The following is a 23,051-nucleotide window of genomic DNA, read 5'->3' on the forward strand; positions in this document are numbered from 1 at the left end:
AACGTGAGAGCAAACACCGGTAGAGCGGATCCCCCAACCCGCCCTCCCGCCCGCTCCCCAAGCCCACGCCGGGCCCTGCCCTGCCCGCGGCCCCGAGCTCCCCGTATCCCCCCGCCCCACAGCCCCGCTCCCGGTGCCTGACCCACCCCGTCCCGCCCCTCCCCCGGCCGTTCCCCTCCCGGGGCCCAACTCACGGCTCGCCCAGGGGAGCGGCGGCGAAGCAACGGACGAAACGGCGAGAGAGAGGAAATTTAAAAACGCTTCGCGCTGCCGCGGGGCGGGCGGGCGGACAAAGGTACGGCTCCCGGGCTGCTCACGCGGCGGCCCAGCCTGGCACATGCCCAGCGGCGGCGGCCCCGGCTCCGCGCCGTGCCCTGCTCGCTGCCGCCACCGCGCCGGCGCCCATGGCGGGGGGAGACGCGGGGCCCGGCCCCGGCTCCGGACCGGGGAAGGAAACGGCGGAGGGCCCCGGAGCTCTGGCGCAGCCCTTCCCGCGGCGCGAGCGGCGCTACGTCACCAGCAGGCAGCCCGACATCCCGAGCCGCCGCCGCGGGGCCGCCCACCGCGCCGGCACTGCCGCCCGCCCCGCCCCGCCCTCGCACTGCGCACGCGCACGCCGCCGCCCCGCCCCCTCGCCGTGAAGCCCCGCCCCTTCCCCCTCTCCGCCCGCTCTCGCTTCGCGTCGCGACGGTCGGCGGCGGCGACGCGCGGCCCCGCCCCTCCACCTCGGGACTCGGCGCTGATAGGCTGCCGGAAGTCCTAGCCGACGGTTGATTAGGGGAGGGTCCTCGCGAGAACGCCGGCGGGCTTCGGGGCGGCCAGCGAGATGCCTGCGAGACGCGTGGCGCAGGGACACTACCGCCCTCTGGCGGCTGGGGGGACCCGGGGGCTCCGTGCCCGGTGCGGGGGCTGCTGAGGGGAAACCGAAAGGAACTGTGGGGCTCAGCGCGGGGGGAGGTTGGATCGCAGCGAGCGCAGCACACAGCACGAACGCGGCCGGGCCCCGCTTCGTGGGCTTGTATAAAATCCTGTGCGGGGTTACAGCGAGGAGGGGGTGGGGGTCGCGTTGGGGACAGGGCCGCGGGCTCAGAGCAGCGTGATCTCGCTGGGCGGCAGCGTCAGCCTCTTCTCCCTCGCCCCCAGCAGCCTCTCCACGTGCGCGGCCACCACGCGGCACAGCTCCAGGCCCTGGCGGAAGGGGACGGGGCCGGGCCGTGGCGACGGGGACACAACGTCGGGGCACGCTCGGGGCCCTTCTGTCCCCCCACAGCCACCAACCTGCTCCAACTGCAGCTGGGTGACGCCCTGGGCCTGCAGCTCCCCGGTGGTGATTTCCACATAAGGAGAGCTGGAGCCGGCCGCCGGGCGCTGCGTCCGGGTCGCCTGCAGCTCCTTCAGCGAGAACTTGGCCACCGGCTCCTGGGGGTGGGGAGGTGGGGGCTGGGAGGGCGGTCCTGAGGTCCCCACCGCATCCAGCACATCTCCAGCAAAGTGTGTAGGGAAGGCCCTCCTGCCCCCGCTCTGTGCTCTTAGGGGTCCACACTGTGCCGGGAGGGAGATATCGGCCCCCACCTCTCCTCACGGCTCGCACGGCCCTGTGCCAGCCTGCAGCAGGGACCATGGGGTCTCCCCATCGCTCAGCCCCCCAACCCACACCTACGTGGGTCTCCTTGCTGAGAAAGTTGAGGCCGTTCTGGTTGACAGCCAGGATGCAGGGTGAGACGATGGCGTGGTTGCTGCAGCTCTGGATGTAGAAGAAGGATGAGCCGAACATGGGGCAGGCACTCAGCAGCCCTGAGGGAGGAGAGGGGTGGATGGAGGACGGCATCTCTTGGATTGCCCGTAAAGAAACCTGCCTACCCCATCCCTGTCCCTGTCCCATAGCCCTCACCCAGGAACTGCGCCCGGGCCTGGTGGGCACTGAGTGCCTGTGCTTGCTGCATGTGCTGGGTCACCATGTGCAGCCAGGATGGGGCCGACAGCAGGCGGAAGAGCTGTGGGGGGATGTAGTCCTGCACCTCCCGCCTGCAGGGACACAGAGGTCAGGGATTTCAGTGCCCAACGGGCCCCAGTCTCTGCAGGATATGGGCTCCCAGCCTGTCCCGTACATGGTGGGGAGGTGGTGGCCATCCTTGGCTCGGTGCTGGAGAGCAGCCAGCTTGGCCACTTGCTGGAAGTGCTGCTCTCCTGGCCTGGTGGGCGGCAGGACGGTGAACAGCCCCTTGAGGTAGTCAGGGAGGACCTGGAGGGAGACAGCGCGGTGATACGGCTTGGAGCCAGCACTGGGGGTGGTGAATTGTTGGGAGAGGACGATGGTTGGGAGAGGACACCCTGACCTGGTTGTAGTGCACGGTGACGTAGAGCTCGTTATCAAACTTGAGGGGCTGTCCCCAGACCACCCGGCGGCACCAGAAGGTGTAGGCAGCGTCCAGGCGCTCGGTCTCGGTGGCCACATCCAAGATGTACTCCCGGCGTGTCAGAGGTCGCACGCTCTGCCCTGTGCAGCCCCGGCAGCCTCAGCACAGTGGGGGTCTCCACTTGGTGCTCGCCTGGTGGCACTGACTGAGCCTATTGGCCCCTCACCTCTGTTGGTGACCACGAAGAGGATATATTCATCCAGAGCCTCTCGGCGCTGCAGCCCCATTTCGCAGCACAGCTCCTCTATCACATCCAGAGCCACCTGGGCACAGAGGTGTGGGGTTGGGGTGGTGTCACGTCCCCTGCCACATTCATGGCCACCACCAGCTCTTGTGCTGGGGTTCACGCTGCGCAGCTCCCCAGGTAACCGATCTCCAGAGACCCTTTTGTCTCAGTGTCCCTCAGCTCAGTGACCGTGCGCCTGGGGTGCGCTCAGCCACCGTGCCCCCCGACTCACTGAGCATGTCTTGATCTTGAGGTGCCGCTCGATGCCGCCAGGCAGGAGGAAGAGCTGGCGCTTGGCGCTGCGTCCAGCCTGTGTAGGGGAACACATCAGGCGTGGGGTGCACTTCTCACACCCCGTAAGGACACCCCAGGCTCCCACGGTGCCCCTGCCATGGTGAGCCACATTTTGCCCCCCCTGAAAGCCCAGGGCATCCCCAAAAGAGCTTCCCTTATGGGAGGCTCCCAAGCACATCGGAGACATCCCAAACTTTGGGAGGGGATCTCAAGCTGGCATCAGCCCTGCCCTGCACCCCCATGGCCTCACCACCATGGCTTTGAGCTCCATGTTGCTGGGGAAAAGGCTGCGGCCACCAAACTGCAGGGTTTTCCGCAGGTTTTGCTCACAGGCTTTGGAGATGCCTGAGAGAGACAGATGGGTGTGGGGATGACAGCCCCAGGGGCTCTGCAGCACAGGACAGAGGCAGGTGGGATGGGGCTGAGCTGGGACATTGCCCTTTACTGGCTCTCCTAAAGGTCCCTGGAGCGTATGCAGCCCTTACCCTGGAAAGGCAGCTCTGGGCGCAGGCTGGCATTCCGCAGGAAGGCCAGGAGGAAGGGCCTGAGCACCTCAGAGCACTTGTAATAGGCGGTGAGAATGTAGAGCAGCCTCCAGCCCTTCTGGCAGCTGTCCCTGCAGGGAAGGGGCTGGGCTGAGCCCCAAGGAGAGTGAAGGGTGTCCATGGTGGCACCCACAGCCCCAGGGGCCAGCATAGGGCAGTGTGGGCTGCAAGAGGACACAGCTGTCCCCAGCCCAGCCTCTAGCATGGAGACAGGAACTCACGGCTTGGAGCTGGTGTTGTCAGTGACCTGATTGATGATCTGACAGTACACCTCATCCCGCAGCACCTCATGCTCGGCGCACAGCTGGGGGAGAGGCACTGCTCAGTGCATGGCTGGGGACATCCCCATGGCCGCTGCCACCAATCACCACTCTGCTGTGGGGTTTACCTTGAGGATGGTGCAGATGATGTCCAGCTCCGTTTGCCCTCGCAGAGGGTGGTCACCCATGAACTTCATCACAGCTGGGGGTGACAAAGCCACAAGGTGGCAGAGCTCACTCATCCCTTCCCCAAGGCACGAGAGCCTCCCAAACTGCAGCACGTGGGGCAAGCAGGCTGGAGGAGGCGCCCCATCTGGCCACCCATGGGGCAGGGGATGTGGTGGGGGGCTGTGCACACCTTGGAAAGTCTCAGTCGCCAGTTTGTTGATGCTGTTATCCGTGAACTCAATGAGCGACTCCTGGATGGGAATCTGGGGGGGAGAGGGTGAGTGCTGGAGGAGCTCTCGAGCACATCAGACCTCAAGGATCACAGATGATGCCACAGCAAGGGACATCTCCAGGCACAGGGCGGCACACCACAACAAACACCAGCTTTGCATGACACTGCCATCCCCAGTGCGCCCCACTTCCCCGCACCTTGGTGAACCTCAGCATCTCCATCCCGCTGGCTCCATCCATCTTGCCCTTGCTCCCACAGGACTCCCTAAGAGAGAGGGATGAGGGAGCGGGTGGGCACAGCCATCCCCATGGTGTCCCCGTCCCTCCATCGGGCACTCACGTGGTCCCACGCTGTGCTGCACGGAAATACCGCCTGGCAAAGGCCAGCATGGAGCAGCTCTCTGCACCGTCCCCAAGCTGCTGGCTGCTGTCACCCTCTGGACCCTCTGGGAAGGCGGTGCTGGTCGGAGGCCCCTGCAGAAAGGAGCGGTAGGCACAGGGCATGGCCAGCACTGGGCACAGAGCATAGCTGGCAACCTGTAGCCCCAGAGCAACGCTTACCTCAGTTTTGCGATCCAGTTCCCGTGCCACAGCAGTGGAAGCCACGGCCATGGCCACGGCCCCTGAGGCTGCCACCCTGCCCTTCTTGTCCGCAGGCTCCTCCTTCTTCCCCGCTGGCAAGTGGACGAAGTCAGGGGCTGCAACGGGCTGGACGAACTCAGCCGGGAAGAGCCCTGACCTGCCGTGGATGGCCCCGAACTTCCACCCTGCATCAGGCAGAGAGGTGGGGATGGCCCCAGGTGTCACCCCTGTGGCACCCACAAGCCCTCACCATGGAGTCTGGCTGTGGCTTTCAGCTGGAAGCAGCTGCAGCTTTGCATTGTGTGAGGAAAGGACACAGCAGAGGGGACACAGACACCACTGGATGCAGGGACGTGGAGCAGCACCCAGTGCTACAACCATCCAGGATGGGAACCACAGGGGAGCATCCCTTTGCTTTGGGTTGGTGTTAAAAAGAGCCAAAGCCAGCTTGCTTGCTTGGGGGCAACAGAAGTGGGACCCAGCCCCAGGGTGGAACAAGGCTCAGGTCAGATGGATACACACTGGGGACACTCACAGGGACACCACAGAGCCACCCACCAAAATCCTGGGTGCCAGTCTTCAGCTCCTCCAGGTACATCACCTTCTTGCGAACCACGCAGCCGTAGTAGTGATCTGTGGGGACATGGCCATGGATACCACAGGGGTGGCCACCAACCCGTCCCCAGAGCTATCCCTGGCTGAGGGTGGGGTGGGACCCTTGAGCTCATGAAGGGCAAGGGGCGAGGACTGGAGGTGGCTCACCTCTTTGGGGGTGCTCCAGTGGCTGCAGGTGAATGATGTCTCCTTTGTGGAAGCTGAGCTGAGCCCCATCCTCAGGGCTGTAGTTCCTCACAGCTACAACATACTGGGAGTCCTGGGGGTAGGGGGGGCTGGCACAGCCCATGCACGCATGCACATGCACTCATGGAAATGCATGCACACCCATGGAAATGGATGCACACCCATGGAAATGGATGCACACCCATGGAAATGCATGCACATCTGTGGAAATGCGTGCACGCCCATGCACAGGGGCCTCAAACACCTGTAGCCAACCCCACCAAACCTCACAGGTCCCAGACAGTGTCCCATGAGCAGACTGTCCCCTACTGCCCTCCCCATCCCCAAGATGTGTCCCCCACCTTCCTGAGCTCCGTGATGAAGTGATCCACCATGGCCTTCACCTGAGGAGCTTTTGGGGAGAAGAGGATGAACTTCTCACTGCTCAGGTTGAACTCCAACATGTTCCTGGATGGGGTGGCCACGAAGAGCACGTCTGCATAGCTGGGGCAAGTAGAGGGCAGGATGAAGGACCGGGCACCCACAGCTCCCATCCCGATGGATGCATGGGGCAGCCCCTACCTGTACACCCGCAGCACACGCAGCTGCTCCCCAGGCATGTTGGTGCCCTTCACCAACCGCAGCAGTTTGATGCCAGTGTGGGACACAGCCAGGATCTGCACGCCCGTCCCCACGCTGCCCTGCACATCACTGCACATCAGCCGGGCACGGGGACTGTCACCACCATGTCCCAGCCCACGATGTGCCCTCACCGTGGCAGGGAAGAGGCGTGAGAAATAAACCTCACAGCTGTCCCGGGCGGCTGTCACAATCTCCTTCTTGACACTCTCAGTGGCCACGGGGCTGAAGGAGTCCAGCTTGTTTTCCGCTGTGGGGAAAGCAAAGGGGTTCAGGATGGGGGTTCTGGTGTGAGATGAAGTTGTTCATCCCATCTCCCAGCATGACCAGAACAGTGAAACATATCGCTCTGAAGCAGCAAGCCCGGCTGAGCCCCAGCACAACTTGTGACTGTGAAACACAAGGGCACAGCCAGCTCATTTACAGGCAAAACTGATTCACGTTTAAGCAGAATCGCTTGTGGCAAGAAATGGAGAGTTGCCAGAGTGGGAGAATGGGAGCAGCCCACTTTGAGCTTCTCTCTCCCTCCCAGGAATAGCAGTATTTGGGGTGCAGGTGAGCATTACCAAAGAGGGATTTCATGCGGAGCCGCTCTTCAGGGCTGATGCGGATGCAGGTGTCAGAGAGCGTGTCAGTGAAGATCTGGGGCAAGAAGCACAGGGAGTTATGTGTCCCCGATGCCCCCAGCTCTCCCTGCCTTCAGCGGAGCTGTGGGAAGCTCTGTGGAGCTGAAGGTGGAGATGCGGGGCTGGCTCAGCTCCTCACCTGCCGGAAGATGAGGTCCAGCAGCAGCGGGTTGTTGAAGCTGTCCTTGGGGTAGAAAACCTGCCAAGAGGGACACCGGCACAGCTCAGCTGGGGAAAATCCCCTTTATCCATGCAGAGATTTGACACCAGTCTTATTCCAGTACAGAGGGAACAGGTACTGTTCCGCTGGAGCATGGAGCAGATGCTGCTGCTCACACCATGTCCTCCTGACTTCCCCCCATGCCACATGGAGCAGGCTGTCTCCAGCCCTGTCCTCAGTCCCAGCCCTGTCCCCAGCCCTGCACCTCCTTGCGGATGTATATTTTCCAGGGCACATTGCAGTAGGTGTAGAAGTCCTCGCTGCAGCTGCGGTGAAGCTGGGTTTGCACCTGCTGTGCCTCAGATGGGAGCTCCCTCGACACGAAGACTGCAAAGGGATGGAAAGCCCTGCATGACCCTGGGGGGGGACAGCTGACAGCTCCTCTCTGCCAGGGGTAACCGAGGCATGGGAACCACTGTGGGTCAGGGAGGGCACAGCCATTATCTCATGAGGATGCTGCAGAGCGGGACCTGCATCCAGACCCGGTGCCACGGGGGAAGGACAAGTTGCCCCACTGCCCTGGGACCCCAGTGCGGCTCTGCCCTGCAATACCTGGAGGCCGGGAGGCTCCCAGTCGCCCCATTGGTGCTCTCATCTGGTACCTGCCACCGGGGACCGGTTTCACTGCAGCCACAGCCTCCGTGATCCCCTGCAAGGCAGCAAGCAGATTAATGTTGGGGCTGGCGGCTCCCCCAGCCTGGCACAGGAGGCACAAGGGTGGCCGCATCCCTACCGCAGCCGCAGGCACCCGGGCTGCTGAAAGCTGCTCCTTCAGGATCTGCAAGGCTTCCTCGTGGGGATCCAGCTTCTTCCCAAAGAGCTTGCTGTGGAGACAGCAGCCTGATGTCACACAAACCACAGCATCGCTTGCATCCAGGCATCGCCCACGTCCCAGTGTCACCCACATCCCAGCATCACACACCCTCCAGTAAGAGGGTAATGGGGCCGGAGGACGCAGTTGGCAGCCCCAAAAGCTCAGAGCAGGGCCTGGGGGTACCTGTGGGGCTGGGGGCCACGTGAAGTGGGCTGGCACTGCCGGATGATGTTACGGATGTTGTGTGTGGGCCGTGGGATGTGCTCCGAGTTCAGCCGGGAGTGCTGCACTGGCTCGCCATTCCATTGCCAGCCTGTGGGTGCTGTGACGACAAACCGTGGCTCGTGGGGACTGTATGGGCAATCAGCCCATTTGACGTCAAGCTCCTGGCCCAGGCATCCCTTACCTGCTTTCTGTGAGTAGGGCCGGGGCTGGGGGGCCCGTGTGGGTGCCCCCTCTGCTGCTCTGCCCTGCAAGGTGGAATTGTACCTTGAGGACCTATCCCCTGCCCCATTGCTCCCCAGTGTTTCCATGGCTGGGGAGCAGACTGGACAGGAGTGGGTTCAGCCCCTCCCAGCCCTGCCCCACTGACCGGGGCCCCTGGTGGGCTGGGGTCTGTGTGGTTCTGTGGGGGTGACGCTGGCTCCGCACCTGTGAAGGCAATATGGAGAGCTCAGCCAGCTCAGCACTGAGAACTGCGGGGACCCAGGGTGTTCCCCAAGTCGAAGGACTGGGGATCAGGTGAGGAAATTAAGGCATGGGGACAGGGAGGGACCCAGGAGCTCACCCCTTGGCTGCTGCGTGTCAGTGGGCATGGCAGGTTGCTGCTGCTTGGCACCGCTACTGCTGTCCGCCCCTCCCACGCTGCCACCTCCTTTCATCCTCTGCACGATGGCAGCAGGCTTCTCCAGCTCCTGATGACCAGGTGTCCAGGGGAAACTGAGGCACAGCCCCGCCATGGAGGCTGTGCTATGCCCTGTGCCCCTGGCTCTGCTGACCCTCAGGCAGGGGGACGCCACTCACCCCATTGCCATAGGAGAGCACCGGGTCAAAGAGGCTGTCCAGGTACCGATCCAAACCCTTCTGGGTTCTGTGCTCCCCAAAGTCGGTGTCTGGTGGGCAGAGGGCAGAATGAGCCCAGAAGCCCCAGAAGCCCTGTAGTGAGCACAGCCCAGTGGGCATCTAGGAGCCAGGGGCTGCCCTACCATGCGGTGGGTACCCCTCTGCCTCCACCAGCGACGGCAGCGTGGGTGCTCTGACAGCTGGAGGAGGCGGCACTTCATCCAAATCCATGGGATGCACCCTACAGAGAGTGAAGATTTGCACCAACCCGTGTTCCTAAAGCACCCATCCAGCCCTGTGCCGACTGCAGGGCTGTGTCCCATCCCGGGTACCTACGCCCGGCTGGCATGGTCCCGGCTCCCCGCCCCGTCCCAGGCAATGAGGAAGCAGGACTTCTGCTTGGGGAAACCCTGCAGCAGCTCCAGGTCGGAGATGAGGTCCAGGACATAATCATGGCCAGCCAGCTCAGCCCACTGGGTGCCCACCTTCATGGCCACGGACCACCCGCGCCAGCCCTCCACCAGCCCCCTGCTGACAGCAGGACACTGGGGACAGGCTGACCCCGCTCTGGGGGATACCATGCCCAAGAGCTGGGCAGCGTGGCTCCCACTCCAGGTTTGAGGTCATCCCAGATGGCTTAGGGGGAGCTGCGGGAAGCCAAGCTGGTGGTACCTGTGCTTCAGAACATCTCCTGCCAGGTCCTCACCAGTGCTCCAGGAGTGCACGGGGCAGGAGAATTGGTCGCCTGGGGAAGGATGGGTGGTGAGTGGGTTCCAAGGTCCTCTCTTGCACTGGGACCCCCCCAAAAAACCCAGCTCTGTGCCACCCCACACCATTGAAGCAGAAGAGCTGCAGTGCCATGCTGGCTTGCCGCCGGTTCGCTGTCCACTCCAGCAGTGAGGGTGGGTAAGCACGGGCACCCAGCTGAGACCGTGCCATGGCGTGCATCAGCTTGCGCTGGCACACCGGCTTGTAGCCAGCAAAGGCGTAGTCGGAGACAAACCTGTGGGGAAAGGACGGCTACCAAGGGGTGACCCTGTGGGAGTCCCAGACACAGGCTGGAAGGGGCCATGGAGGGACTTCAGAGCACTCCCAGATGGGAGCAGTGTCTCTGGGGACATGTGTCAGATTGACCCCGAGGAAACATGGTAGGGACCTCAGATGGGAACAGCATCCTCAGACACTTGCACCAGGCTGACCCTCAGTGACCACATGGGCACCTCAGAGCGCTCCCACATAGGAGCAGCATCCATGGGCGCATGTGCCAGGATGGTCCTAGGGGATGCTGGAAGCACCCAGCACTGTTACCAAGCTGTCTCTAAACACGTGACCCCCAGGATCTGGGCACTGTCCCCAGTGATGCATTCCAGATTATCCCCACAATGGACCCAGACCCCATCCCACACCAACCCCTGAGGTCCCAGCAAGCCCCCATCCCCAGCTCACTTCAGCAAGTACTTGTCGAAGGCGGCGGATGGGGGGAAGGCACTGAGGCAGGCAGCCAGCAGCAGCCAGCCCCGCTCCTCATTGTTGACGTTGGTGTTGCGCCAGACCTGGTTGGCTGCTTGTGCCAGCAGCTCATCCCGCAGCCCCGGTGCTGACAGCCCCTTCTGCACGATGTAGTTGCCAAAAAGAGTCTCCTGCTTGCCACCCAGCCCCGGGTCACCCATGAAGCGCAGGATCTGTAAGGGCAGAGTGGGGTGGAGGCTGTCTGTCTCCTTCCTTCCAGCTCAGCTCCTCTTCCTCACTCTGCGCTCTCCCACCTACCAACTTGAAGAGGCTGAGTGCTTCATGGCACAGCTCCTTATCCAGCCGGGTGAGCGGGGCCACCAGTGGGGCCGTCAGCATCCCAAAGGCTGGCTCCTGTGGTGACACCCACACCCGTGGCTACCTGCCCCCCTGGAGGACCCTGCCACTGCCTCCAGGGGAAACGCAGTGGAATGCTCTGAGTGTTGAGGATGGAGACTTTGGGACTGAGAAAGGGTCAGGATGTGGGATGGGGCCGACACCTTGTGGAGGCTGAGAGAAGGATGTGATGCTGTTGAGGATCCCGGGGACTTGGAAACACACAGTGTAAACAGAGGGAGAGGAGGAAGAGGAGGAAGAGGAAAGACACAAAGTGGCCAGGGCCAAGGAACAAAGCGACCTGGGTTTCCTGGCCCCGCGTTGGGTGTCCAGGAGGGCTCGGCGGGTCTCTCTCCAATAACCTCAGCGGGGTCCCCTTGGCCCCTGGAGACAACAGAACCCACAGGGAGGGCGGGCGGAGGGGGGCCACCTCCAGTTCCACGCAGCACCGCAGCCACCCTGCAGCCAGCCCCACTCGCGCCCCATGGCACCACCTTGGGGACCCCAAACCTAACAGCTGCACCACATCCAGGGCAATGAGGACCCCCGCGAGCCCCCTGTCTGCTGGGGCAGGCGGCCGATGCCACCCTTACCTGGAAGTGGCCCCGCACGTACTTGGCCATGGAGTAATCGTTGATGTCGAGGGGCAGGGTGAGCTGGGAGTCAGGCTGCAATGCTGGTGGTGGCACCAGGACCACACAGCCGGCGTTCACCTCACGGGCAGCTGCAGCACACAGCCAGCAGCTCTGGCACCCACAGCCAGGGATGGGGCTGAGGGTGGTGCAGGCTGAGGGCTGTGCCTGACCCACTCACCCGCCGCGGCCTCCAGCAGCCCCATCAGCTCAGCAGGGATCTCCAGGTGTGTCACATCCACCACCTCCCTCCTCGTCAGCTCCTGCCATGAGCAAGGAGATGGGGCCCCATTTCTGAGCTTCTCCTCCTCATCCCCAATACTACAGAGTGCTGTGGCATGGCCAATGGGCGAGGGCATGAGAGCATCACTCCATTACCTGCTTCATCCTCTCCTTCTCCTCCTCTGCCCGCCGGCGTGCATCCTCCTTCCTCTGCAAGCACAGTGATGCTACACATAAGCCCCAGCACCACGGAGACCCAGAGGCACAGGACCACACCAAGGTGCTCTTGCTCTGGTGCTCCCTATCCATGCCACCAAGGAGGTGGTGGGGATGGAACTGAAGAGCTCCAGGATCTGGTGGTGCCCCCGTTGCCCACCTCACCTTGAGGTACCGCCGGCGGTTCACATAGATGTGTACCAGCGACCTGAACTTGATGAGTGTGTGCCTCATGCGGCGGTACCGCTGCCTGCAGGAGGGCATCCCATCATCCTGTGCCCCCCACTGACCCCCCACCCCAGTGACCCCAGCCCTACCTGGCCAGGTAGCCACGTGCCCGGCTCTGCAGCAGGACGATTTTTCGGCGCAGGGAGCGGAAGCGCTTCTTGATGAAGAAGGTGCGGGCGTAGCGCTGCAGTGTGAGTGCAGCCAGGTGGTGGGCACGGGCCCGCTTGCTCTCCAGTGCCTGGTACAGCTGCTCCTTCAGGAAGAGCTGGGGGGAGCACGCCGTGAGCCCCCATGGTACATCACTTGTACCTGAGCACCTCAAATTCTCCAGCAGCCCTTTGGTACCTTGCTGACGCCGACGTAGTACATGCTGGGGTTGACGGGGCAGAGGTTCCTCAGCATTTCCACACAGTTGGCCCCATTGGGGACAACATTGGACCACATGTCGACCAGGCAGCGGTACCTGGGAGGGCCCACAGCACTGTCACCAGCACTGCTACCAGATGGGACTTCTCCCATCATGTTGGCATGGGCCCTCCCCATTGCCTGGGACAGCAACTTCTCCTGGCGCTCTGAACCCAAGTTGGGGGGCTCTCAGCTCCCTGCTGTGGGTTCCCCAGAGCTGGCAGTGATCAAACCACAGCCATCACCCTGCACACCCCAGGCACCTGTCGATGAAGACAAGGAAAGGGATGCGGATGGGGAAGCCCTCCTTGCGGATGCGGATGGTCTCCAAGATACCCGAGTAGCGCAGCTGGCTGCTGACCACATCAGCCTCAAACAGTCCTGGCTCCTAGGGGAACAAGAAGTGAAGCCTTGGTGGCCGCGTGGGCAGATCCTCACCAGCGAAGGGTGTGGAGACTTGAGGACCCACATGACACCACGCACCCACCGTGCTCACCTTCTTGTTGTTGGGTTTGAGGCAGCGCACAAAGAAGGGGTTGCACCTGTGTTGGAGAAACGCCATCAAGGGACAGGGGACGAAGCCAGCCTGGCCACCAGGGACGTGGGTCCAACCACCCCCCTCCCTCCAGCAGTTTCATGAGTGCTCTGCTTGTGCCAACCTCTCCATTTTCTCCACCAAGTCCAGGAGAGACTGCTGGAACCGTGCAGCCACAGTGGGAGCCTTGTAACGCCGCGTCCTGGTGCTGCTCCTCCTGACCAGGCTCCTCTGCCGGGCCAGCACCTGGGCATGGCCGAAGAACAGGTTGGCCACCACCTTGGAGGGACAGGAAGGGTTATGGAGCAGGAAGGTGGCCCTGGTGGCCACTCAAGAACAGTCTGCGTGACATGAAGGCTGGGGAGCCCTGTGGCAAAAGGGCATGGGGTCACACCATCTGCTGCTGATCCCCTTGAGTGGGGGACAAATGCTTGGAGACATTACAAGCAGCATGTGTCTGTGTCCGGTGCCCCAGGCAGGGCCATACCTTGGTCCTGCTGCTGATGAACAGGTCCAGCACGTCCTGACGGACCTGGTCATAGTTTTTATCCAAAAACTTGTGAACCTGGCAAAGGGCAAAACCTCAAGGTGAGGAGCCCAGCAGGGAGGTGAGGAGCTCCAGGCTGGGATTCTGCAGGAGGGGGACCACTCCCAGCCCCCACCCAGAGCCCTGGGGCTGCCCCTAGCCCCCTGCTGCTGGATTTTAGGAACATGGTTTGGTGGGCATGGTGGTGATGGATCAGTGGTTGGACTTGGTGATCTTGGAGATCCTTACTAACCTTTATGATTCTACCATCAGTCCCACGACCCTCCATGTCAGCTCTGTAACCCATCACACACCTGGTAGGTCACCTTCCCCGCGTAGTGCTTGATGGTGAACTCGGGCAGCGGCATCTTCGGCTTGGTGTACAGCGGGTTGGTCCCATGGTGGTAGTGACACTTCTGCAGGAATGTGTGATCCGTGGCCTGGGGGCAGACAGCGAGGTGAGGCTCCATGGCACAGCTCAGGCAGTTTGGTGGCAGCAGGATGGAGACACCCAGCCAGGTAACAGCGGGCCTCCCAGATGGTCCAGGATAGCCCAGGAGCTGAGCAGCCTTGGTGACGCCCAGGCATGGTGACAACCTGGTGGTGCCATTCTCGGTGCCTCAGCTCGGGGCAGCCTCACCTGGGGGAAGCAGCTCTGGTCATCCAGGATGCGGAGGATGCCGTAGGGTTTCTGGGAGATGAGGTCGATGCAGGGCTGGTTGTCACTGAAGGGGATTTCCTTCCACTCAATCTGCTCCCGCAGGTACTCCTCCTGCCATGGCAGCGGCTCACTGAGCCCTGCACCCCGGGCTGGACATTTTGACACCCCAAAGTCCCCCAGATCCATGGAGACATGGTCGGAGATGAGCAGAGCGTGGCTCCGCTCCCCTGCCCACCTGCTCCTCTTGGAAGATAATCTTGTTGAAGAAGAACTGCAGGTACTCATTGGCATAGTTGATACACAGCTGCTCAAAGCTGTTGAAGTTGAGGTCCTGCAAAAAAGAGCAGTGGGGTATGAAACTATCCAGAGCTATTTGCAGCAAAATTGGGGAAATAGAGTGTACGGTGAGGTCTTTGCTCACCTCGAAGCCATAGATATCCAGGATGGCAATGGAAAGGGCATCCTGCCGTGGGTACACCAGCTTGTTGATGCGGTCGGTGAGCCAGCCGAAGAGCAGGGCATAGAGGGTCTTGGCAATGGCATCCCTGCAAGGGGTAGGCGAGCAAAGTGCTGACCAAGGCACCCTGCCTGTGCACCTGCAGCACTCTGTACAGCCTGGCCTGTATGCACATCACACACAGGTCTGCACGCATGGCCTCTAGCACCAGATCTGCACAAAGATCATCCCTTTTTCCCTGTCCCTTACTGCAATGTCCCCATCTTCTCAGTCCCAGACCACCTCCCTTTACCTAGCATCCACGGCACTTTCGACAGTCAGGGGGGTAAAAATCTTCTCCCGCAGTGTTTCCTAGTTGGGGACACAAAGCATTGATGTGACTGAGATTTTAGCCACGGTCACCAATGCATCTGTCAGACTGGAGTGGTGTCCCCCCCCCCACACTCACCGTCACCTTGAAAGTGATGGCCTTCTGCAGGCCCTCGGGGGAGATCTGCAGCAGCTCAGCCACTGTCCGGATCTCTGTGGCACTCACCACCGTTGCAATCTCCTGGCAGTCCGTCTGCAGCACACACAGTGAAGGAACAGGGCATTTCCTTTGTATGCACCCCAAATTGGGTCAAAAGAACTCGGCACCGGGTTGGCTCACATACCTCATATTTCTCAAAGTAGACATTTCCCAGGTGGAGGACAGAGGAGAGGATGCGGAAGATGCTGTTCTGCTCATCCACACTGAAGCCCAGCACCTCCATGGTGTTGAGCAGACGGCGGAAATCCTCTGCATCATCCTTGCCGGGGATTTCACAGTTCCCACCCTGCCACAGACCCCAGAGCCATCAGCACCCTCAGTCTTCAAGGGGAATGGCACAGAGGGACCCCATAAGCCCCCTGGAAAGGCTTAGGAGGAGGCAGGGGCTGGCCACCTGGTTCAGGTAGTAGTAGGTCTCAGCTCCCTGCAGGCAGTAGCGCTGCCGCTGCTGGGCAGGCAGCCCCACCAGCATCTCGTAGAAGATGTGATAATTGCGCTCGCTTTTGGCCTGTGGGGCAGAGGGATGAGCTGCAGGACAAGGGAGGCGTGTGGATAAAGCTGAAGGGATCCCCCTGGCACCCACCTGGAAGACCACACGGGATTTCTCCAGCAGATACTGTGAGGTGATGGCACCGCAAATCAGACCACTGCAGGGGCGAGAGCGGGCACCTGGCTGACAACCTGGGGGTCTGCAGGATGGCTCCGTGCCCCCCCCCCCCTTCTCCTGCTATATGCAGCTGTCACCCCCAACCCAAGGTTCCTCCTAGTGGGCTCCCAAGCATGGCAGGAGCTGCGCATCCCAAGGTGACATTGGTCATCCCTATGGATATCCCTATGGGATTGGTGGTGCTGATCAGGGACCATGGGGATCCATAGGCAGTCAGGCTGCTCACCTCTGGCACAGCATTGCTGCATCATGGGCAGGAGACGACAAATGCCACGTGTCTTCCTGTCTTTGCCTTTCCCCTTCCCACATTTCATTCCCAAAAGAAGCAATGTATGTGTGTCCCACCCCAGCTGTGATCAACGGGGCTGGTCCAGGAGCAGGGCAGGGCACCGGGATGGGGAGGACATGGGGTGGGAGTGGCCATGTGAGAATGATGGGTGTTACTTACTCCTCCAGAAAGACTTCCACAAATTTCCCAAACCTGCTGGAATTGTCATTTCTCACAGTTTTGGCATTGCCGAAGGATTCCAGCAAGGGGGTTGCCTCCAGGATCTGCCCACAGCCAATGGGGAGAGCACAGGTGAGGATCCCCAACAGCCACAAGACATGCTGTGCCAACCCCCCTGGCTGCGTCACCACCATTGCACACCTAGACTGGAGGCGTGCAACATCACCAGCCCACACTGGGATGCAGCACAGCACAACAACCCCATGCACATGCAGCTCCCACCCTCACTGTCCCCATGTAGATGGGGTGATGTGGCAGAAATGCCACCATGTTGCTCAGCCTCATCGAGCCATCTCAGTCTGTATGCCCCACGAGTACCTCTATCTGCCGTGGTCCAAGTGGAAGCATGGGGACAAGGAGAGAGCGGTGGAGCCGGTGGAGGGAGGCAGGGATGGGGACAGGGGTGGGGACAGGGAGAGTGGCAGCCCCTACCTGCTGTGCAGTGCTGCGCTTCTGGCTGACGGCTGCCAGGTAGCGCAGGATCAGCTTGGTGGCCTCCGTCTTCCCTGAGCCACTCTCCCCACTGAAAGGCAGAGCCCAGCCCTAACACACCCACCCAATGCAGCCCTAATGCACCCCATGCCCAGAGATACCCATGGGGCTGGGCTGGTGCACCCTGTGCAATCAGGGCAGTGCTAATTACGGGCAGTGCGTGGGGATGGCCACCCCTCACCTGATGACGATACACTGGTTGTGTTTGGCATCCATCATTTTGGAGTAGGCGACGTTTGCAATCGCAAAGAGGTGCCTGGAAGCAGTGGGAGGCACGTAGGCATCCCTGTGTCACCCCAACGTGGGCAGCTCAGGCTCTGCAGGTCTGGGTGGTGGCACAGCAACGCAGTACTCACGGCGGGTTCTCGCCCAGCGCCCTGCCTTCGTACTGCAGCACCTGCTCCATCCCGTAGATGTTGTACAGGCGGTAGGGATTCACCGACACCAGGATGCTGCCGATGTAGGTCTGCAGGAGAGCGACCAGAGGCTGAGAGCGCTGGGGGAGCAGCTCCCCCAGGGGACCCCTGCAGCCCTGTCCTTACATAGATGAGCTGGCGCTCGAAGCGTGTGCGGATGTTGCTCAGCACCGCGGCTTCCTGCAGGTCCCTGGTGCAGGGGGAGGCTGTATTAGGGAGCAGGAGGGGCGCAGGACCCACAGCCCCATGGGGATGGAACTGTCCCTGGATGGGACCACGGCACTCACTCCAACTGGGTCATGTCCTCCAGCCCATCCTCCTCTTGCGGCTCCTGGTAGCGCACGATGGGCAGGCTGCACAGCGACTGCATCTACACGGGGAGACAGCATGGGCACCATCACAGCATCGCCATTCCCTTGTTACATCTAACCTGGGTCACAGCCACTGCCCCAAATTGCCAGTATGACCCCAGTACCAGTAAGTGCAGGGACCCCAAGCAATCACCCGTGGCCCTAAAATGAGTCCCTGTAACAAAAGTATCACATCTGCAGAGAGCAGGGCTGAAAATCGGGAGCAGCCCCAGTGAGGCAATGCTTGGGACTGCTCCATTGCTGTTGTTGGAGATTCTGAGCAGAAACAGGCAGAGAGGGCTGCACGCGGGCTGCCCAGGGAGGTGGGCAGATGTGGCACCGAGGGACGTGGGCTGGTGCAGTGGGCTGGAGTTGGACTTGAGTTCCCTTCCAAACCCAATGACTCACTACAGCTGTACCCAGAACCACAGCAGTCCCTAGCATCGCGGCTGTACCCAGCACTACATCTATCCCTGCACCTCAGCCTGCACGCAGCCCCCGCTGGCTCCCGCCCAGCAGTGGGCAGGAAAGCAGACACCGGCCGGGGTCGCGGTGCCTCCCGCTAACGAAACCTCTCCCGCCCCATCCTGCAGATCAGATCTCAGCATTTCCATACGCGGGCTGCAGCCAGCCAGAGTCAGGTGTCTGCAGCACGGGGGGGCCATGCAACAACCGTCCCCCATCCAGCCCGGTCCCCGTGCAGGACCCCACCACCACCCCCAGCCGCTCGCCCCCCACCCTGCCAACGTAGCCCGTGGCTCTGGCTGCCTTACACCCCTCTGCACCGCACTTTCCCCTCCCAGCAGGCAGGGCGGTGCTGGTGGTCGGGGCCGGACGTGACGCCCACTCGCCCACCATCTCCATCCCATAACGATCTCTGTGACGAACCACCCCTCGCTCACTGCACGGCCGGCATTACCTTGCTGCGCCAGGGCTGCTTGCTGCCCAGGTACCCGTCCGCCCAGGGGTGCCTGTCCCTCCAGGCGCTCGCTGAGCGCTGGCCCAGGTACCGGCCGATGTCGGCTCCCCTCTGGCTCGCCCGCTGCCGCCCGCGTTCGGCGGGGTGCCGGCTGTAGCCCTGCTCGGCCGTCCAGGCGTCGGGCATCTCCCGCACCCGCACGACGTGCTGCTTGGACCAGTGCTGCTTGTACATGCGGGACGCCCTCCGGAAGGAGCCCAACCTCTGGATCTGCGGCGTCACCACCGCGTAGCGCCCAGCGCCGTCCTCCCCAGCCACGGCCTCGCTCTCCGCAGGCTCGGGGGCACGGAAGCTGCGGCGGAGGATGGGGGGCGAGCCGGGGATGCGGCCGCGGGGTGGGGGACTGCGGCGGCGGGCGCTAGGGGAGGAAGAGAGATGGGGGCTCCCCACATTGGGGCTCGGAGAGCTGGGGGTGCCCACATTTCTCCGGGACGCGCGTCTCGGTGGGGAGGGCGAGCGAGATAGGGGGCGGCGGGCAGGCGGTGGGGACGAGGGAGCTTTGGAGGAGGCCATGCTCCCCACGATCAGCGACGCCAGGGACTGCCCCACGTGACGGATCCGTCCCGGGGATGGGCTGCGTCCCCCGGATTCGGCAGGAGGCGGCCTTGGCGGTGGCGAGCGCGGGGCCATGCCGGCGAGGGGCTGCCCGATGCGCTGGATGAAGGATTTGGGGGGCCCAGACGCAGGGCTGGGCGGTGGGGGCGTGCTCTGCCAGGGAGGCAGCTCCATGCCGGGGGCTTCCTCCCAGGAGGGGTTGAGTCGGCGGCTGCCGGGGCGTGAGGGCGGTGCAAGGAAGGAGCTCCTCATCAGAGGCTTCACAGCCTTGGTGGGGGGCTCCGGCTGCCGAGGCCAGGCCGCGGGGAGCCGTCCCGGGGGACTCACCCCAGGAGAGCTGCACCGCCGTGACGGCCGCGGGGTCAGGGGTCTCCCCGACACCCCCGAATGCCGTGCTGCTGGAGCTGGCGGCGCGGCATTTGGGGGTGCCCGCGGCACAGCAGGGGGCTCACGGCGGAAGCTGGCCCCGAAAGACACGGAGCGCCGCGGCCGCTCACCTCGCACGCTGCTGGGGTGCTGCTGGGCTGGTGGTGGCGATAGGGAGCGCATGGGGTTTACAAAGGGATTGCGGAGCGAGGACGGCCGTGAAGCTCCCGGTTCACGGGGCGGGGGATCCCGGCTGCCACCCACCCGCACTGACCCGGCACGCTCTGTCCCGTGGCCAAAGCGCTTGTAAGAGGGCTGGGGAGCACCGCGGTCCCAGGGATTCCCCACGCCCCGCAGCGCACGGCCGAGGGGCTGGAGCTGTGAAAGGGAACGCTGCAGGAACTGCCCCAAAGGGCTCCCACACACCCGTGCTGCTGACACCCGGCCCCCCCGGGTTGCTTTGGGGCTGGTGGCTGGCGGCTCATACTCATCGTAGTCATCCTCATCGCGGTGCGGGGATGGAGGCAGAGAGATGTCCAGGCGGTCCCTGCCAAACAGCTTTACCTGAGGCCTTGGGAAGAGCCTGAATTTCCTGTTGAGGGAGAGCTTGGAGGACAACGTGTCCCGCATGCCCTTCAGCGAGGAGGTGTTGAGGATGGAGAAGGGATAGTCCCTGTCTTCCTCCTGCCAATCTTCTGGTTCCTCGGCCTCTGATATCTCGTCCAGCCCCAGAGCGTAGGGATTGCAGGAAGATTGGGTACGCGGTGCCCACCCACCCTCACTGTACTGGATGCGGTGCTCGGGGTACTCATCCCCCATGTACCCTCCAGCCGTGAGGCCAAGGGGCTCCCCAAAGTCCTCATAGGGGTCCTCCCTGTAACCAAAGGGTCCTGTCACCTCCTCGCTGTACTCTGGGTCACTGCTGTAAGGGTCGTAGAGGTGGAGCGGCGACCCATAGTCCTCATCCTCGGGCTCCAAGTAGCCATAGGGGTGCTCCAGTGGCTCATTCTCATCCCAAAACCCTCCATCGAATCCATACTCATCCTCTGTCTCATAGCCAGGGTAATCAACGTAGCGGGTCGGCGCCGCGTCCTCAAAGCCGTACCCTGGTGGGTAAGCTGCAGTGGGTGAGTGCATGTAGTCTTCCTCCTCATCCTCATATCCGTGCTGCAGGCCATAGGGTCCCTCCTCCTCCTCCTCGGCATAGCCACGCCGACGGCCATAGGGTCCATCACCCTCCTTGGCGTAGCCAAGATGGCGGCCATAGGCCCCACCTGGCACCTCCTTGGCGTATCCATGACGAATCCCATAGGGCCCCTCCTGCTCCTCCTTGCCGTAGCCATGCCGGCGTCCATAGGCCGCACCCCGTTCCTCCTGGGCCCACCCGTAGCGCGGGGCCGGCGTCCCCATGGGCCTGCCGTGCTGCGACCGCCGCCGGGAGGACGGGCGCCTCGCCATGCTGCCGCGCCGCTCAGCCATGGGAGCCGTGGGCCCAGTGCCGGCCGGCAGCCGCCTCATGTTGGCTCGGTGCCTGAGGATCTCTTCTTCCGCAGGGAACGGCAGCTTCTTGGCGCCGATGCGGGACAACCAGGCTGTGTCAGCTGTCCGGCTGCCCCCCGTCAGCCGCCCGCGCCGTGACAGCAGCTTCCTGGCCAGCCAGCCCGTGGCGGCCGCCGCCTTGCTCAGCACCTGTGCCCGCGGCTTAAATTTCCTTTCCGGTTGCCGGCGGAAGAGCGACGCGCCGTCCTCGGCTGCTTGCCCGGCCCGGTGCAGCAGCAGGAAGGCTGGCTTGGGCGGCGGGGCGGCTGCGGCCGCGGCCTCCTCCTTCTTCCTCTTCTTCCCCACGTGCTTGAAGCGCACCATGAGGTTGGAGGTGGACTTGAGGACCGCTTTGTTCTTCTTCTTCTTCTTCTTCTTGGTGCTCTGCTTATGCAGCCCCCAGAAGAAGCGGGACGTGTTCTTGAACTGCCCCTTCTTGGGCCGCCGCAGCCCCAGCTTCTTGAAGCCCAGGAAAAGCCTGGAGGTGCTTCGCAGGCTGCGCTTCGCCCGCGCCTTCGCTGTGGCTGCCGCCACCTCCTGCTCCTCCTCGGCAGGCTGGGCCTTGGCCTCCGCGCCCTTGGCTCCTTTCTTCTTCTTGGCATTGTCGGCCGCCGCTTTGGAGGCGCCTTTGAGGTTCTTCTTGGCCGATGCCGCATCGCTCTCGCCCTCCTCTTCCTCCGGTTCCAGCTGCACCTTCTTCCCCTTGCCCGGCTTTTTGGCCACCACCGCCTTCAGTACCCCTTTCTTCTCCTTCCCTTTCTCCTTCTTGGGCTCCTCCGATGCAGCCTCCTCCTCCTCTTCCTCCACCTTCTTCTCCTCTTCCACCGCTTCGGACTCCTTGCTCTCCTCCTTCAGCAGCTCGCTGTCTGATGTCTCCTCCACCTCGCTGACCACCTCCTTCTTGCCCTTCTTGCCATCCTTCCCTTTCCCTTTGCCCCCCTTCCCTTTGCCATCCGCCTCCTTTTTGGCCTCCCCCTTCTTGCCAACCATCCTGCCGGTGACAGCCGCTCATGCTCCGGCTCTCACACCTGCTCCGGCCCTAGCAATGCCCTGCACAAATGCCACAAGTCGACCCTTATCCCAGGGGTGATTATTTACCTGTGCCTGGTTTCGGTGGGCCACGTGCCTGTGTGTGGCTCCATGGGCTGCCCGCGGGGGCTCCTGGCTGAGCATGGCGTGGGGCCGGCAGTGCAGGGCTGGCAGGAGCTGCCGCCTGCCTCCCACCCAGCCCCACGAGTCCGGCCCGAGATGCTGGCCGCGGGGCTGCCAGCTGTAACCCAACCTCGGGGCTCGCGGCAGAATGAATAATGCAAGGGACGAGCTGCTCCTGCACGGAGACTTTTCCGAAGGAGCGAAGGAGAGGCAAGAAACACCTCTGCAGATGGTGTAGAAAGGGTAAGCCCTACAGCAAGCATTGTTCCTGCTGCTCCTGGCTTGCAGTGGGATGCTGCAAGGGCTGAAATGTGGCACTACCAGCTGTGTGCCCCAGGAACAATGCCCTGAGCCTCCAAAGCTGCCCTGGTCCAGAGCCACTCATCCTTCAATAGGTGAACGCAAACACCACCACTTGCACTCATATCAGCACAAAGCACCGTCGCCAACCTAAAATCAGCCTCTACCACCTTTACGTTGCAATGGGGAGTCACAGAGGAGGACTTCAAGCCCACATCATACCCTGGAGACCCACTCGAAGCAAGGAAGTCCACAGTGTGCAGCGTGGGGTCACCCGATGTCGTGCGCACACTGCGTGTCCCGCAGCAGCGCCCACACACGCACGTGCCCATCTGCGGGGTGACCGCATCAAATCTTAATGCCAGCCCTGGATTCGTGCCGCTGTGGGTTCATGAAACTTTCAGCAGCAGCGGTGTGAATTTGCTGCCCAGAGCACGCCGTGCAGGCGAGGTGGCACCGTTCCAGCCCCTCCTCCACACCCTGGCCCACGCACAGCTCGCCATCACCGTGCCACATGTAACAGCCCTGCTGGAGGCACGAGCACCCATCCTGCGCCCCGCACCATTCACCTGCTAGCACAGCCCGATGGAGCGCAGCACAGTGGCTG

General features: G+C 62.7%; 1 protein-coding gene across 1 annotated transcript; it reads right to left on the reverse strand.

Annotated features, from left to right (window-relative positions):
* Positions 1-1,086: 1,086 nt before the first annotated feature.
* MYO15A (myosin XVA) lies at positions 1,087-21,490 on the reverse strand (the record flags this gene model as incomplete). The annotated part of the gene is made up of 63 exons (XM_079542913.1): positions 18,473-21,490; positions 17,491-17,573; positions 17,330-17,393; positions 17,144-17,253; positions 16,969-17,043; positions 16,728-16,818; positions 16,236-16,339; positions 15,704-15,767; positions 15,515-15,628; positions 15,245-15,406; positions 15,040-15,153; positions 14,884-14,942; positions 14,556-14,679; positions 14,370-14,465; positions 14,114-14,245; positions 13,788-13,913; positions 13,435-13,512; positions 13,072-13,226; positions 12,909-12,954; positions 12,676-12,800; positions 12,353-12,470; positions 12,097-12,272; positions 11,945-12,029; positions 11,720-11,773; positions 11,523-11,604; positions 11,303-11,433; positions 10,632-10,727; positions 10,311-10,546; positions 9,698-9,867; positions 9,537-9,609; positions 9,201-9,395; positions 9,008-9,105; positions 8,826-8,914; positions 8,590-8,716; positions 8,395-8,453; positions 8,209-8,272; positions 7,986-8,124; positions 7,722-7,812; positions 7,541-7,637; positions 7,194-7,315; positions 6,908-6,967; positions 6,709-6,784; positions 6,277-6,392; positions 6,086-6,204; positions 5,866-6,007; positions 5,486-5,597; positions 5,282-5,356; positions 4,703-4,908; positions 4,482-4,615; positions 4,340-4,406; positions 4,101-4,173; positions 3,871-3,944; positions 3,704-3,786; positions 3,423-3,553; positions 3,188-3,282; positions 2,876-2,953; positions 2,584-2,680; positions 2,337-2,497; positions 2,109-2,242; positions 1,892-2,025; positions 1,661-1,794; positions 1,279-1,419; positions 1,087-1,188 (listed from the first exon to the last, which is right to left on the reverse strand). The coding sequence occupies exons 1-63, from the start codon at positions 21,314-21,316 to the stop codon at positions 1,087-1,089; spliced, it is 9,612 nt and encodes a 3,203-aa protein (XP_079399039.1). The 5' UTR covers positions 21,317-21,490.
* Positions 21,491-23,051: the final 1,561 nt, after the last annotated feature.

This window comes from Tetrao urogallus (assembly GCF_951394365.1).
Source record: "Tetrao urogallus genome assembly, chromosome: 15".
Lineage (NCBI taxonomy): Eukaryota > Metazoa > Chordata > Aves > Galliformes > Phasianidae > Tetrao > Tetrao urogallus.